The 18,000-nt window shown below is 37.4% G+C and overlaps 1 protein-coding gene across 2 annotated transcripts; it reads right to left on the bottom strand.

Moving 5' to 3' along the window:
• Positions 1-3,247: 3,247 nt before the first annotated feature.
• LOC133731776 (nardilysin-like) lies at positions 3,248-11,870 on the bottom strand. Of its 2 annotated transcripts, XM_062159183.1 has the most exons (19): positions 11,429-11,866; positions 10,949-11,024; positions 10,809-10,855; positions 10,007-10,119; positions 9,396-9,469; positions 9,168-9,263; positions 8,940-9,059; positions 8,051-8,284; positions 7,535-7,683; positions 7,069-7,225; positions 6,773-6,925; positions 6,098-6,471; positions 5,492-5,641; positions 5,197-5,379; positions 4,798-5,001; positions 4,596-4,702; positions 4,313-4,466; positions 3,769-3,890; positions 3,248-3,672 (listed from the first exon to the last, which is right to left on the bottom strand). In XM_062159183.1, the coding sequence occupies exons 1-19, from the start codon at positions 11,756-11,758 to the stop codon at positions 3,429-3,431; spliced, it is 3,087 nt and encodes a 1,028-aa protein (XP_062015167.1). In that variant the 5' UTR covers positions 11,759-11,866; the 3' UTR covers positions 3,248-3,428. The 2 variants fall into 2 exon arrangements, 1 of the variants encoding a protein (XP_062015167.1); XR_009856806.1 differs by lacking the exon at positions 4,313-4,466 and having other exon boundaries at positions 3,532-3,672; positions 11,429-11,870.
• Between the last annotated feature and the right edge of the window lie 6,130 nt (positions 11,871-18,000).

The raw sequence follows: 18,000 nt of genomic DNA, 5'->3' as shown, positions 1-18,000 counted from the left end.
ATAATCCATTAATCATCGATGTGAATAATCCATCTCATGAGAATATTCCGGATTATGGTTATGTCCAAGAGACATCATTGGGGGACGCTCCAATGTCAGAACCAACTCCAGAGAATAGAGAGATCTCCATAAATTACACTAGTGTACATGAGATGATGGATAGAAATTCTATGGCGATTGATGATGCATTTGCATATCATATTGCAAAAGGAATTATAGAATATGATGATATCGAACCTCGCTCTGTTGAAGAATGTCAACGAAGAGCAGATTGGCCTAAATGGAAAGATGCGATCCAGGTTGAATTGGATTCACTAACAAATAGACAGGTATTTGGGCCTGTAACGCAGACACCCCCAAGTGTAAAGCCTGTTGGCCATAAATGGGTCTTTGTTAGAAAGCGTAATGAGAAAAATGAGGTGGTAAGATATAAAGCCCGCCTTGTGGTGCAAGGTTTCTCACAACGCCCTGGAATCGACTACGAGGAGACATATTCTCCCGTAATGGACGTTATAACGTTCCGCTACCTTGTCAGTTTGGTAGTTTCTGAAAAACTCGACATGCAGCTTATGGATGTGGTTACAGCATATCTCTATGGGGATCTAGATTCAGAGATATATATGAAGGTTCCAGATGGACTTCAATTACCCAAATCAAGTGGCTCTAAACCACGGAGCGCGTTTTCAATAAGATTAAAACGCTCACTATATGGATTAAAACAATCCGGACGGATGTGGTATAACCGTCTAAGTGACTACTTGATTGGGAAGTGATATATTAACAATGAAATATGCCCATGCGTGTTCATTAAGAGAACAAGTTCTGGATTTGCAATCGTAGCAGTTTATGTCGATGACATGAACCTAATTGGAACTCTAGATGAGTTGAAGGAAACTGCTAAATACTTGAAATCCGAATTTGAGATGAAAGATCTTGGGAAAACACGGTTTTGTCTCGGTTTAGAACTCGAGCACCGTAGTGATGGGATTTTGATCCATCAGTCTGCATATACTCAGAAAATCCTAAGGCGCTTTAATGAAGATAAAGCAAAGCATGTGAGTACTCCCATGATTGGTCGTAGTCTTGAGCCCGGAAAAGATCCGTTTCGTCCAAAGGATGAGGACGAAGAACCATTAGAGGCCGAAGTGCCCTATTTGAGTGCAATAGGCTCATTATTGTACTTAGCTCAATGCACAAGACTGGATATCTCATTCGCAGTGAACTTGTTAGCTCGACATAGCTTTGCGCCAACACGCCGCCATTGGATTGGTGTAAAGACAATCTTTCGGCACCTAAGAGGTACGATTGATATGGACCTATTTTATCCCTACAGAGAGAAGAGGAATGACGGAAGAATGGGATCGGACCCCATTAGGCATGGAGCCGTCGTCCACCATAACATAGTGGCCGGCCATGTTGCTGCCAACGCCGCCACCACCATCAAGGGTGGCCGGCCTCACCCTATCCCCCTCCATCAAAACGACAATAATGTTTTGATGGGATTTGCTGATGCAGAGTACCTCTCTGACCCTCACAAAGGTCGCTCCCAAACTGGTTATGTCTTTACCATGGGAATCACTGCGATATCTTGGAGGTCTACGAAACAGACCCTTGTTGCTACTTCCTCGAATCATGCAGAGATTATTGCTCTACATGAATCTGTTCGTGAATGTATATGGCTAAGATCTGTGATTCGACATATTCAAGGAAGTTGTGGTTTGAAGTCTACCACAGATGAACCTACATGCATTTATGAGGATAATGCAGCTTGTATTGAACAAATGAAGTTAGGTTTCATCAAAGGCGACAACACCAAGCATATATCGCCTAAGTTCTTTTATAATCGGCAACAACAATCACTTCTAAAGATTGAAGTGAATCAAATCCGATCAGAGGATAATGTAGCGGACTTATTCACTAAGTCGTTACCTAAATCCACCTTCGAGAAACATGTGAAGAGCATCGGATTGAGAAAGTTATCCGAACTCCCACGATTGTAGCAATCAGGGGGAGATATCGACATTAGGGGGAGTTATGATGTCTACATGTTCGATCTCGAAGAGTGAAGGACGTGTTGTGCTCTTTTTGTCCTTCGACCAGGGTTATTTTTATCCCACAGAGTTTTTGTTACCTGGCAAGGTTTTTAACGAGGCAACGGATGAAGCGTCACCACCAAGTTTGAAGCGGCACAAGGGGGAGTGTTGAAGGAATATCGATTTAGTGTGCCTTATCAAACTAGGAGTAGCAATAGGAGAGAAGGTTCTAGATTTCCCAATCCTACACGGATTGGTATTCCTTGTAACATTAGAACTAGTACTTTGTAATCCCTATATATAGGGCTCATATTCTCAATAATAATACACATCTCTCTCTACAATTCTCTCTCGAATCTATTTTACTTAAACAATTTTGCAATTTTTCTTTTCTGAAACTCTGTTTAGTTTTTTATGTTTTATTTTTTATTAATAAAGAAACGCAATAAACACGGACAGTCTGTTCACAAATGAGAACTGAACCTCATTTGAGATGGTTGTTTGAATCTCAAGTTAATGGATGTTGGTTGTTGAATTAATGTCAAGTTCTAAATCTCACTTTTTCTATTGCTCTTGGGACATATTGCATTGTTACTATTTGAGGTGGAAATGTAGTGCCAAAGTCTGATGCTTTTAACTAGTCTAATGCTCAAATTTTGATGATTTATCATTTAACTGAAACAGTTTGATTATGTGCATTGAAAACCATTTTCAAGTAATGATGAAACTCATCGAGTGATTTACATGGACATGAGGACTTAGAAAGTGAAGAAGCTAAGAATGCAGGTCATTGTGCTGAAATGGTGCACAATTGTGGCTTGAGATTATCTGAATAAAGAAAATATATACTTAAAAATGATATCAGTAACTTGATATTTAGGCTATTTAGCATATAAGACTAACTACTTTTTTGAATTTTGAGGATTGGAAATTCATTGCCTTTTGCTTTATTGAGTTCAATTGAGAATCTGAAAGCAGAATTCTAATGTTTTGCTTGATTCATCCGATGAATTTATATGCTATACGTAGAAACAGGATATACGGTCTTAGTACGTAGAAACAAGCATGGTCACTGCCACTGCATGCTATAAAGTGGCTCCACCACTGGCCATTAGTATGATGTGAATCACCAAATCCAATCCCTACCATATCACATCAAGGAGATTAACCTGCAGTACTAAGACCAAAAGGAAAGAAAAAAAAAACCAGCAATATAATTTCACTAAAAAATTGAGTGAATCAATATAATTTCTTATATGAATGTATCTACAATGATGTTGATTTTCACTTTCATGGTCCAGGTGGCTTATAATAAACGCAAATAAAACCTGGTAAACAATAAGGCCTCAAAATGCTCGGTTTCCATCAAAAATTCAGAAACCTGTCTATAACGTTTCAACAAATGCTTGGATAGAACTCAGATGACATCTTAAAGGCTGCAAGGTCTTCAATGACTTGTACAGACTCCGGCCGTGCTTCAGCCTCTTTCAAGTCTGTGTTGCATCCCCAAACACGAATTGCAAGTCTCCGACACTTGGGAGATGATTGTTGCAAATATGTTTTGTACCAGTTGATGACATCCTCCTTCTGAATGCTCCTGAGTCGTTCTGCCTCCTGTTTTGTATAGTCAAACATATACCTGCAGATCAACATTTATTTGAGCAAGTGTCAGAGCACAAGCATTAGAAAGGTCTAGGCAAAGCATTCCAGCAGGCAGAGAGGATATATACACTACATTTTATCGGTAATCTGTAACCAATATCGATTGGTTTCATAATGGAGGGATGGATCTTTCTCCAACAGCTTTGCAATTAGCCCAGCTCTGTAATCCTCAAAAGAGTCATCGTCCAGTCCTTGCTGCAAATGCGAGCACATTTGAGTTATAAGAAATTCCATGTCCAACAATCATGATATATCATTTTGCAGATGCTCAATAAGAAAACCACACGAGTTACACCAAGTATGTGAGCATAACAGAATAAAATCAGATCCAAGAGATTTTTCCATGAACTAGAAATGCCTTGTACCATTTCATTATGGCACCTCAAGTTGCAAGATCCTATAGGCATGTCATCTTGGTTTTAAAAAGTATAAACATAGTATACTACAGTTAAAGTTCATACTTATGAAATGTTTATAAAAAAGATTGGGTAAAAATCATCATCATCATATGATTATTATGATTATCATCATCTTTTGGCTATTAAGGAGGGGGGGGGGGGGGGGGGGGTGAAAGCCCTTAAACTAGCAGCAGTTTCAAAGGAACCTTGAATGCTTACCAACAACTCCTCCAGACTATTTATAAAGTTCTCAACTCTCCCTTGCAAGTAGATTGGGTTGTACTCAGCTGACTGAACGCAAAAATAAAATCCAAATATATTGCAAGTAACCCGTGGGCCACAATGAACAGTATAACCAAGCTGCTCCTTCGTCCTATTTCCAGAAGTATAAAGGCAATCGTAAGACTGTACATCAAATTATAAATTCATCCAACTACAATATCACATACAAATTCTTTAGCTAATAAGAGTAAATGTAATACTCTCAGACTCGAAAAATTACCTTAGCTGATTGAAAAGTGGTTCCTCCACAATTTCATTGAAAAGATCTATCAAGGCTCTCAATCTGGGGGACTCGATCCTCAATTCCCGCTCAATTTGAAAATACAGCTGCAATGTGAAATCAAGACCAAGGGGGCCACACATAAGCCAAAGGCACATTTATATAGAAAACCAAAAAATAAATAATTAATACTTTTGATTACCTCAATCACCGAATTTTTTTCAGACTTATTCTTCACACTGACATCTCTAATGAGGTTAGCAGAAGGAGGAAGACAAATACACTGTTCACTGCGCCTCAGTTCAATTGGAAGTGGTTGTACACAAAAATTTGTTTTAAATATATCTGAAAGGCTGATTGCTTCTTTTTCTGACAAATTTCCATGACAGAGGCCTTCAATGTATACCTGTGCATATAGAAGAGATAAGTTGAAATAATTCTATCCTTTTTCCGGAAACAACAATATATAATCACTAGACATCACATCTGACAGCCAATCTCCAATTCCTCCAGTATTTCTTACTACTCTCTACTTGATGGTTACACATGAAACTGGAAGAATAGGACATCAACAATCCTGGACTGTTTGTGTGTACTATACCTGGGACCAAAGTTGGGGAATAAATGACTTCATATCAGAAATAGACAGTCCACTTAAAACCTGCAACTTCTCATCAACATCATAGAATCTCTGGAACAAAACTTGCACTCTCAAGTATGTAGAGTGACTCAGAGGCTTCATATTGGTGTTATTTAACTTTCGCTCCATATCTTCTTTGATAACCTGTTAAGTGTAACTTTGTCATAAACAAGCCCGAATCCAGCAAGGTATTCTTATCGATATGAAACTTAAACCAGACATAGAGTGGATAGCAGGGGTGAATGGCTAAGCATACCATAAAACGATCAGAAGTTGGCATGAAACTTTTGGTTGTTTTCAGAATCTGTGACAACAGAGCTGGAAGCTTGTCATTGAAACCGTAGACCTTTAGCTCCAGCTTGTCAGTCGATACAGATACCGAAGTTTCCAGCTTGGCAACACTAGCCTACACGCAGAGAATAAGTCAATGAGGACAACCTGACCAATATTGTTCAACTAAATTGAGTATACACTTAATAGACATCGGTAAACGTTTCTTTAGTTCTCAAAATTAGCTACGCAAGGCTGGGGAAGACTACCATTATAAATTAAATTGAAGATCAAAATAAGTGAGTTTCCAAGAATGGAGAGAGAAAACATTTGTAATTTATAACTTAAATGATAAAAGGTAACAACAGGGTACTTTATTTGGAAGTTACATAGAACGATTTTCTAGTTTTCAAGTCTGTACTATAAGTTACTATAGAATTCAAGTCCCTCTAGTGCACAAACATGGATGCAGACTACACAGAGATTAAAAAAAAATGATCGAAATGCAAGAGTCTTCCCCAAAAAAAAGCATTAAGCACCAGCCATTACTAAACCACAAAGTCCACTAGTCCATATGAGATGAGACAATAACCTGATAAACAATCTCATTCAGCTCATCTTTGAGGAGGGATACATATAGTTCAGTCAAGACACAACTCTTCACATTATCATATCCACCATTGGGATTGATGCGGAAATAAGTATTTGCCCGCGGAAGTTTAAAAGTATTATCAAGTTTGTACCAGAACTTCACCAATGGCTCATCCAGTATACATCTCGGAGAAGCTGTATCTGTAGTATCAAGACCATCAGAACGAATGGAAAAATCAGTAGGAATGAACTCATTCTTTTCTGGGAGATGCAATGAAACATCAATTTCTGGAGGGTCCTTCCACAAATCTATCAAAGATGGAGATATATCTTCCTCAGTATAATGTGACCCAAACCAAGGTTCGCACTGGAAATCTGAAACAGTTAAAACAAATACACAGAAATGTCAATGCTTAAAATTTGTTTCACTTAGTATAAACCAGAAAACAAATGCTTATAGCATGATTTAACATATAAAGAGACACAGAAATTATGGTCCATTCTGAGTCACAAATAATAAAATTACAAGGGATAACACAAAAAGACCATCTATGAGACACTTCCTATAATGATGCAATGAAAAACACAATCTGAGAACACCAAAACAATAAGATAGAACAAGATATAGTTCTATAAGAAGCATCCTCCTTTTTGGCATGAGACAATGAAATATTACCTTCTGACTTAAATGAGGGCTTTGATACAACATCAATCCTCATGTTTTCTGGTCTAAGGAAATCAAGAACATATTTGATCGATTCCTCATCCCAAATCTTGTATGCGTAGGACCCATAAATAACATGTTCTGCTGCATAAATTAGTAAATTTCCTGCAACATATAGAAGTCTTGACATTAGTTACCAGGACATGAACTTAATATTCTAAAATATAAAATATATGATGGGGATCTGGTGATACTGTCTGTTAAAATATGTCTAAGAAAAGATGTGTAATTTCAATAACAAAAGAAACCTGCAAGTTCTGAGGCATAATCATCCTGAGGCTGCTCCTCTGCAAATCTAAATTCCATGTTCCCAGTATCCTGCAGTTCCTTAAATATCCATTCTTGTGGGGACACTTGATGCAATAACTTTATGTATTGGTAGACCAAGCCAATTATATCAAAAATCTGCATGAGAAGTATCGTAGATGGAAAATGAGAAGTAACAAAGATGGAGCAAATTTTGCTTCACTGGATATGTTCAAACAGTAAATTAACTGATGTTTTACCAGTACCATGCATATCGAGAGAACATTAAGGCATGCATTCATAAAACCAATAATTTCTCAAAAATTTATGTAGGATTGCAATATCATAGACTAATGTTTACTCCCATGACAATAGACAGGCTCAGAAATGGAATAGTTATTCTTCTACCCACCAAAAAGGAGTTATTGTTCTAACAAAAGATTCTTGAAGATAAAATAGAGATGCTACCTTATCCAATCCAGAGTCAGTGAGATGAATGTCCATGCGAAAGACATAAGACACAGAAGAACGATGCATCCCGTCATCCCCAACACCAGCAGCCAGAGATGTTGCCCACCCCTTAACTTTGAAATAGGAATGCAAACTTCCCCTGCCCTCTGGGAAACACAAAACATAGTGCTCAATGTTAAAAGTCAGATAATCACTGTATAGCTGGATGACAAACAATCACAAGCACATAAGAGCTACAAAATCTAATGCAGGACAGATGCCAGTCAAAAGAAATATACTACAGTACTACACAAAAGGTAACAGAACAGGAGCTTTCAAGCTCCTTTCCCTGGATCTAAGCTAACTTAAAATTTTCAGAGACGTCTACTTCAAGGAGTTACAAGACTCATAACTACTGCCTTTTCCTTAAAAAGGAAAATCAAATTCTCAACTTCACACTCTTTTATCCAATAAAAACACTGTGCGCCCTGCATAGGAACAATGAATAAAACTAACTAATAATGGTCATCTTACCATGCCCAAGGAGATGAGATAAATAATCTTCTGATTTCTTCAAATAGTCTTGACGAAGGCATGGCAATGTCCATGTTAAGTGGAGTATATGAACATCTTTAACAGCCTCTAGCCTGTAAACTTTTCCAGCTTTCCAAATGGGACCTTCCGCCTTGAATTCCAGATCTACTTGGGGACCTTTTTTGACGTTACCAAACAATTCCAAAACCCAATTCTCAAGTACATCAAGAGATTCTGCATCAAGTACAACATCACAATGAATATATATTTTGACATGTCCGGAGCATTAAAAAGCAGGAATTATATGTCAATGTAATAACAATGGCTCAATAGCAGCATACAAAATTCCATCTACATTATAATAACAACTGCCAAAACACTATGATTTCTGACGGCCCAAGGCCTCATCGAAAAGTGCTAGTGAAATTATTTTCGGATTCAAAAGCCAAAATATACCCTAGATCTCTCCAGCACGTTGCCTATTTGGAATTCCCACTGTGATTTCTAATGGCCCAAAGGCCTCATCCAAAAGTGCTAGTGAAATTATTTTCCGCTTCATAGGCCAAAAAGTACCATAGTTTCTCCAGTGCATTGCCTATTTGGAATTCCGGGTATCAGAATACTCACTATGAACACCATTACTGACAAACCCATAATGTTTAATTGTGTTCTCCAACATCAACCTCTGGTCCTCTACAAGTTCCCAGAATCAAATATGATAATCAACAAAATCCCTGGTCGCTAAGTATATCCATCTAATAAATGTAATCTAATTGAAATTTACTAAGCAAATTTAAATTCTCTGCTACTGGCATATCTTTTATTCAACTTTCAAAAGACACTGGTAAAAACAAAGAAAACAACAAGACAAAGAGATGAAAACTTTCACCTCCTCCTATGACAACTAGCTTCATCAATCCACCATGGTAATAATCTCTGTACAATTTCAATATTTGTTCCCGCAAGTTGATCCCTTTTTCCATGGCATTGCTCAAGCTTTTTTTATTCCCTTCATGCATACACAACTACAATTAGTTGCACTATTACATAATAAAGATCTCACTTGAGCAAAAAGAAAAGGAAAGATAAAAGTAAAACCCCAAGATTTAAGTTTTACCCCATGCAAATCTATTAAATGGGTGACCAGGTGAGGCTGTATGGCATTGAAGTTGTTCAAGGCGGCAAGCATCGTTCTGCAGAACCTGGTTAAACTCTGCATTCCATTTTTTTTTTAACATAGAATACCATTCAGCAATAAGAAACTTGTATGCTGCACTATTGTTTAGCAAAACTGGGACATTTCTTGAAGAAAAACTATAAAAACTCAGACAAGAGTGGCATGCACCTGAATCTACAGCCTGTACCTCCCGCTCCATGGCTTCAATTTTTACAAGGGGTGAAACAAAGAACTGAGAAAATCTGATAAATCAAAGAGCCCCAGTAAACAGAAGTCAAGTTACTGAAATAGAAATGTAAATAGAGAAAAATGAAAAGTTATGACAGAGGGAAATATATTGCTACAGTAACATATGCAAAAATATTCTACTAAATGAGTTTTAGACTACTACATATTTGATTAGAATTCACTGAAATGATATAACACATGAGATGCTGGGGGACCACAAAGAACAGAATTGGTTCTTAGATTTGCAACCTAAATCTCATGTCCATCCCAAAATTTTCTGATAAGGTAGTCTAACAAGTAATATCCTTAATATATGGAGGATATAAATATAAAAATAAAAGAAGTACAAGAAAAGTTGCATAAAGTTTTACACCACAGATCCTGTTGTCAATTCACATTTGTTTTGAAACGTAAGTATGACTAGCAGACATATATCCGTTCAATTTTCATATGAATGAGTGAGACAAAGCTTCAGTTTACCAATCACAAATATCTTCAATACCAAGGCAATGACATACTCAAATTGAGAACTTGAAGAGCTCAGTATTTACCTTGTCAAGGCACCCTTGAGAAACTCTCGTTTCACTTCAAAATGGTAGCAAGTATGCTCTACTTCCGTGTATGCATTTGAACACCCTCCATGCTTGGACAAGTAACTGTCATACTAGCAAAGAAACGAGTCAGAACAAGTGATAACCATAACATAGCACTATAGCAGTGTAGCACATAATTTTTCATATTAACTTGCATGCAAGCTTTGAAAGTTTTATCAAGTAAACACTATTTATTCAAAAATTATTTACCATTAACCAAGATACAAACTGTTAGTATCCAATCCAGTAAGGTATAAGTCAAACAGCTAAGATGATTCTCAAGTCACAGTACCATACCCTGTGCCACCCTAAACATCATTAAATCTTTTCAGGGCATAATAAACTGAACGAAACAGCAGTTATTTCCTAATCAAGTGAGAATAACAAAAAAAACCCATCTTTTAATCTCCTAAACACTAATGGTTAGTTAAAGAAATCACAACATTTACTTGGTTGTTAAATGCAGCTTGACATATAGGCGAGCAGGTTTGCAGCAAAAAGAACAAGCAAGTCGTCCCCAACTTGTATGGTTAGAAAGGCAAATTGATGATGTAGGTAAATGACAAGTAGATATAATTCTTGATTTTCCATGTAGTAATCTCTATTAGAAAGAAAAATGATGTTGCTGAATCACTGCCATGAGCTCTCAGTAAATCTCAATTTATGATAAAGAAGACAAAGGAGCACGTGCACTCCCAAAGATTTGCAAATCAAAACCAAGTTAACTGGCAAGAAGAAAATACTTGATCGCCAAACATACCTCATTTTCATCTGGAAATTCTGTACTCCCCATAAAGAGCATGTGTTCTGCACGCAAAACATACAATGTATAAGTTAAGTCGACACATCAAAAATCTACCCACGCTTTGGTTAAGCATATGTGCCACATGTAACACGGACCTAGAAAGTGTGCAAGCCCCGGTGCCTCAGGAGGATCAGAGAAGCTGCCTATTCCTACACACATTGCCGCTGCTGCCTGCAAAAAGACAAGCAATCAAGTTCACTTATCCAATCAAACAAAATGCTAGTAACTAGACTTGGTAATCACCATTCCACCGTATCATTCTCAGTAATTATACTTGAACATAAGACAACCAAACACAGAGCAAAAGCTCCATCCAAATTAGCTCAAGAAACTTGAACATTTGACTGAAAAAGAATGATGGTGCCATCTATAAGTACTACTAACCAAGCAGTGATATTTAAGTTTATGTAATTGGGTTTCGGTCCCAAAGCCATAAAGTTCCAATCTTTTCCCACCTCTAAGCATTTTCATCAACCTAACACTGAAATTATCAAATTCCAACAACTGGGTTTTCTATAATAAACTCCAATACAAATTGGGCATTACAAATTTTGAACACAAATAACAATACCAACCTTCTTAGTCTGAGAATCCCCTCCCTTTTTCTTCTTCAGTCCATCTTCATCTTCTCCCTCATCATCTTCATCCATCTCTTCATCCTCTCCTTCACTATCTTCGTCTTCTTCATCGTCGTCTTCCTCATCCTCCTCCATTCCTTCTTCTTCTTCTTCTTCTTCCTCCATCTCAGCTTCCTCAGAGCCCATGGGGAGTTGGGAATCTCCAATCTCAGGATCGTGAACTAGCAATGCAGTGAGGCCATTCTCGAGCTTGATCAATCGGTACAGTCGTCTGTCGTTCGGAGACTTCAAAACGACGTCGTCCGATGAGAAAGTCCGGCGAGGCATCAAGGGTTGTATGAGTCTCGCGCCGCTAGGAGGGGTCTCTTCCAAAGTTTCAAACAGCTTTAAGCCGTTTACTACGAAATAGGGGCCAATAAGGGTTGATAGAATTGACGAGGGCTTAAGAATTACGCTCCTTATTGTAATTGGGTTCATAACTAACCTAAGTGTGGACATATATGCCGGGTCCGTCCGTGGGTCTATGGGAGTAGGCACAGGGACAAAGGACGGAGTCTCTTTTCTGGGCTTGGCCTATCTTCTAGTTTGGTCCGGATACTGAAGTGGACGGACCCATTTACAACCCAAGAGGGCTAGGCCCCAATATTGATAAAAAAAAAATTAAAAAAAAAATAAAAAAAAAAAGGACACACAATTTTAGACTTCGTTTGTATAATTTTTCAATTTCTTTTACCGATGAAATTTTGTTGGTTCTCATAAAAAAAAATAAAAGCTGAGACACCCTTAGCAACAAAGTTCTGTCAGTACAAACTTTCATATTGTTAGCCGATGAAATGTCTTTGGTCTTTATAGAAAAGAAAAATGGGACACAATGATTGGGTGTTATGGATATTTTTATATAATTGGAGTCTTCTCCAAAGAAGCGTAGGTTGAGCTAGCTTGGGGCTTGCATTGGTTCATGTCTTGTAGGCTGAGAAGAAAAGGGGGCGCCTTAGGGGAAGCAAGAACAAGGCCTCCCAAAAAAGAGTACCACTGTTGGTTTGGATTCTAACCGAGGAAAGAATAAGTCTTCTCCAAAAAAATGTAAGGGTACTAAGAAGAAAGTTGATGTGGGTGAGTCTTCTTAGAAGTGTTAGATGTTCATGTACTGCAATTGGGTGCTCGGCATAGGTGAGTAGTAAAATATATATCTCCCTTTGAAGGTGAGACACTTTTTGTTTTGTAATAGGCACTGGAGCATTTATTTCTTATGGACTAAGTTTTGTACCAGTGTAGGCCTAGATTAGCTTATTTTGATGTATACACTATTCTGATTTGTTCAATAAAAGTTTTACCCATAAAAATTAATAATAATAATGTAACAAGGCATAATGTGAATTAGGGCATAATTTGAGAAATTTTAAATACACACCTCAAACTACTTAATACACATTCCTATTATTTTATATTTCAAATCAGATTTTATAGGTAGGTTAATTGACCAAAATAGACATCTATGTATTAAAAGAAAAATAATAATAATAATCATATGTTCCTTATATTATTCTATAATTATAAACACAATGAATTTCTATACATGGCATCCTCATTTATTTTTTTTTGAAATGCATGGCATCCTCATTTAAAACAAGAATAAAGTTAGAAATCATCTAACTTAAATTTTTCTTAAATGAATTGTAATTAAATGGGGTGAGATACTATGTAATTTAGAATTTTGAAATCAATATCATTAAATGTTTTTAAAACATATCGATTTACTCCCACTTTTTAGTTCTTTTTTTTAGGATTAATTTCACTTTGCCCCCTTCAAGTTGGGGTCGAAAATCATGTTAGTCCCTGATCTTTTTTTTTAATCAAGAACACCCCTACACTTCTAATATTCCTCTTCCGTGCCCAATCCTCCAAACTCAATCAAATTTTGCCGTCAAATGGTGACACGGCACCGACAGTATGGCCCACTAGAAGGGTAAAATGGACACTTCCCAACATATCGACACCTTGTGGTTCTCTTTTCTTCGTACACCACCGCCTTCATCCTCACCTGTTGCTTTCCCATCTTCTTCTCCTCCTCCTCTCAAAGTCTCTTGGGCTATGAGATTACAAGAAAAATCGAGTGCGTTCGAGAATTCCAAAGTCTCCATCTTTCTCCTTGAAGCTCTCATCTTTAACTTCATAGCACTTCCATATCCTCTTCCCTTTTGCACTGGAATGCCCCTGCCTTCCTCCGATCAACTCGATCCGGCGAAGGATGCGATTCCGGCGTGGTAGGCATGCGCAGCATATTTCTGAGAACGGCGAGAGAATTTCAGTCATTTGCTGACCTTGCGATCTTCCTCGGAGGTCGAAAAGCCCAAGGCTCCTCGATAACCTCCTTTCGATTGGAGTTGGATTCGACGGGGTAAAAGATCCGAGCTGTCTCGATGAGCTTGGGCGGAGGCGAAGGGTTTGACGACAAAGGATGGTGTTCGTCATCACCGATATCTTGTTCAAGTACAAGGGCTCCTTGTCGGATTTTTTCCAGGAGTGGCACTCCGTGGTGGTGGAGGGGTTTGTGAAGCCTTCTACCGACGAAGTTCGCAAGGAAGTGTAAACGAAAAGCGGCTCCAGGAAGGGCAGGTTCGTGAAGATGAAGAAGTGGGATTTTTTGTTTTTGTTAATCTGTGTTTCTGGGTTTGGTTCTTTCACTGTATTAAATTTATGGGTTTGAGATGAGCATTGTGTTGGAAATGGTTTGTTTAGTTTAAGGTAAATGTGGAATGCAGATTAGGTTCAGGGGAGTGTGTTTGTGAAGAAACGAGTGCTGATGGCATTGGATGAATATAATCAAGATCAGAATAGGGGCAGGAATTCGGGCGGGGCAACGAAGGCGGAGGATGACTACCACCCAGCACAGGAGGACGAGACGGAGGCGTTAGGATTGTTGAGGATGGATGCCAGGCTCTGGGTAACAGACTGAAGAACTGTGGCGCTAGAGAAACAGAGACTAAGAAAATTAGAGAGGAAGAAGAAAAGGGTTTGAAGCTGGTGGAGTATCATATTATTTTTGTTGGGGGCTATCAGATTATTCTGATTGATTTGATTCTGCAAAGAAGAAAGCTTTATATCCATTTGCTATCCATTCGATTGACTTGCAAGCACTTGCCTTTCAAGTACTGAAATTGCTGAGTTTTGCTTACTGCTAATTGTGTATAGTTTTATAGTACAACTTTTGGTTTCTGGGTTTTTGAGCAATGGTGATTTAGTGACAATATTTGCACGGTTTGTTGTGGAAGTCAGCCTTGGGATTTCTTCTTTTGTAAGCTTGTATCCATTCCTTGGACACAGATTATGATTTTGGGAAATTTCTTTCATTTCATTTACAAATATGTGTGTGAATATATGCGTGGTAATGAGGAAAATGTGAAGGTGGATCTGGGGATCGGAGTTATCCCATACGGGGTCTGCCTGTGGACAGATAAAGAAGAAGAAGAATAGTGAAACAGGAAGATCCCATAATTTGTTTTAGTTTTTTTCTTTTTCAAAGGTCATTTTGGGATTTTTGCCATTTAGGTGGGACCCGACGTGAAAAAATTGTCAGGCTGTTAGTGCCACGTCACTATTTGACGGCAAAATTGGATGGAGTTTGGAGGATTGGGCACGGAAGAGGAATATTGGAAGTGTAGGGGTGTTCTTGATTAAAAAATAAGATCAGGGACTAACATAATTTTCTACCCAAGTTGGAGGGGGTAAAGTGAAATTAATCCTTTTTTTTATTTATCTAAAAGTGATGATTAGACAACTTATTATCTAATATAAAATATCACAGGTATAAAACTTTATAATTGTTAATGTGTTTGACCATCCAATGACAACTACGTAGTTCCGCCATTGTGGAGAAACTACTGATACAGTTTTGGTTGAATGTTCGACTCAAAATTTTATACTTGATGAATAGGATGTTTAGTGGATGAGAACTCAAATAATACAAAACCTATTTCTAAGCATCTATTTGAACTTTGAAGGGAACAATAATGAATCCTTATGAATTTCCCAATAACTAACAAAAGTAATTAATATGGTCAATTATATATACTAATCAAATGATAAATAATAGTGTATTTCATGATTTTTAAGTTTAAGGATATTTTAGGTCATTTGGGTTGTGTATTTAGTAAAATGTTAATTAGAATGAGAAATTAAATGATAGGTGTATTGAGTAAGGAGTGTGTACGTATTAAGTAATTAGGGATGTGTATTTAAAATTTCTCCATAATTTTGAGTGATAACAAGGTTATATATGTTAGATTTCTACCCATTTAACCAATTTTCATCAATGTAATAATGGTGATATGTCAAGTTTCATCAGTGGCCTTTTCATTTATTAGACTTGGAGACAGAATCACCAATAACACAGCAAAATTTTATGCAAGGGCTACATGATATGGTGCAGTTGAGATCATGACGATAATTAAGTACTCTCAAGAAACGTATTCTTCTCATTTTGTGTCAGAATTTCTACGAAAATTACACATACTGATTCACTGGAAATAGATTCTAAGAAAACCAATTACCCGTCCCAACCATGCATGATGATAGAGTAAAAAACCAAGCAGTGATTTTGAAATTGCTGTGATTTGATATCATATCATTCATGCAGACACAAATTCTTATTAATTCTTTTCCTTACTTCAAGCATTTTAATCAATATATGCCGATTTATCAAATAAGCAAACTCAAATTAATGAGCAAATTTTCAATACAAATCACAGGCCAACCTTCTTTGAATCATCAAAAGCACCTCCATCTTCTTGTGCTTCTTCATCCTCCTCTTCTTGTTTGTGTTGTGGTACTCCTTCATTGTAAATCTCAGGGTCGTGGATGAGCAATGCAGTGAGGCCATTGTCGAGCTTAATTAATCTGTAGAGTCGTTTATCATTCGAATACTTTATTACAATATCGTCCGAGGAGAAAGTGCAGCAAGTCATGATGAGACTGAGAGGTGTGGAACGAGGGAGAGACAATAAACTCGGCTACGTAGAAGGACCTCTCAGTTATATGGCTCCCACAGAGTCTCGATATCTGTTACTGGTTTTACGGGTCTTCAAAGGAGAAGAAAATATTGCATTACTTTTGTTTTTTTTTTTCTTGGGTGGAAAATGAATGATTTTACCAAAAATGTTCTTGATAGATGGACGGTTGGACCAACTGGGCTTTACGCAGGCAATGTTGACAGATAAATACATCATAACTAGTCAAAGAAAAAAAAGAAGTTGCCGATTTCTATTTCCATAACTTTTTTTTTTTTGGTAGTGGCGGTCTTCTTTTTTATTCCCACACCTACTCAGACCATCTCATGTCATGTATCTTGTCATTCTTATGATTACTAGTGAAATATGAATTCATAGGCCCATCACATTTGCATTAGAGGAGTGAAATTCACACTCCCTATTTTACAATCCACACTTCATGTTTCTTTTTTTAATACTCTCAACATCACAATTTTACAATTTACGCTAAAAAAAATAGAAAATTACATATAAATAACAGACCAAATATTGAAAAACAGAAAACCCACCTTGAATAAGTTTTATACAAATAAGGACAAGGAGCCCAAGCCCAAAGAAAATAAGGACTTAATCCTTTATGTTTCATCTGCAATTACAAATTGGAATAATTTTTAGTTGAAATTACAATGATGCCACTGTAGGATTCCCCTTATTCTAACAGAGGTCTGATATGCATAGTACAGTAGGCCGGCGATGAGCTCTTGCGTCCTCTCCTCAAGGCGTCAAGGAAGTCCGCCTCGTCCAAGCGCTCCTACGCCGGCGACGGGAACAGAGGGATGGTGGTGTCGTTGCTGATGATGATCGCGTCGTTTCGGATGATTCTGATCTGGTTGAGATCTGCGAGAAGCTCTGGTTGGTTTCAATCTGCCAATTCAAGCTTTTCCGTTATGCAATTTGGTTTTGTTTTAATTATGTACAGTGAAAGCTGATTCTCACGTTTTGGTTTTGGTTTTGGTTTTGGTTTTGGTTTTGGTTTTGGTTTTGGTAAAGTTAAGCTTTGTGTTTTGAGCTTTGTTTTGGTTTGTTACAGTAGAGGAGTGGTTTGGATTGTAATCCAAGTTGTGAATTGCTATTTTGATTGAGTATACTTCTTTTGGATCCATCCATGTTTTTCATGGTTTCCCTATCATCTTGAAGATGATGTATGATTAATGTTATGTGATATAGACATTTCAAATTTGACTGGCTGGGGATTACTTTAGCACGCATTGGCACTATAGGTAATGTAAGTTCTTTATGATTCTCTTTGTTGATTACAAATCTTGCGTTGTTCTGTTACTGAACTGTAAGGTGTGTGTGTGTGTGTGTTATATGAAAGTTATATCGCATAGAATTGATACCTTATTAGCTTTTGATTTTTGTGTTTTATTCAAAGTATTGTTTTGAGTTGTGTAAGATTTTATATTTGTAGGAGTTGGTGCTGGAGGTGAGGAGCAAAAATTAGGACCGAGTACATGATTTTCATACGCCCACAGCCCCACATTAAACCAAAGACGTACCACCAAAACAATACTATGAATAAAA

Source organism: Rosa rugosa, chromosome 2, assembly GCF_958449725.1.
Source record: "Rosa rugosa chromosome 2, drRosRugo1.1, whole genome shotgun sequence".
NCBI classification, from domain to species: domain Eukaryota; kingdom Viridiplantae; phylum Streptophyta; class Magnoliopsida; order Rosales; family Rosaceae; genus Rosa; species Rosa rugosa.
This window is presented reverse-complemented; position numbering and strand designations above follow the sequence as displayed.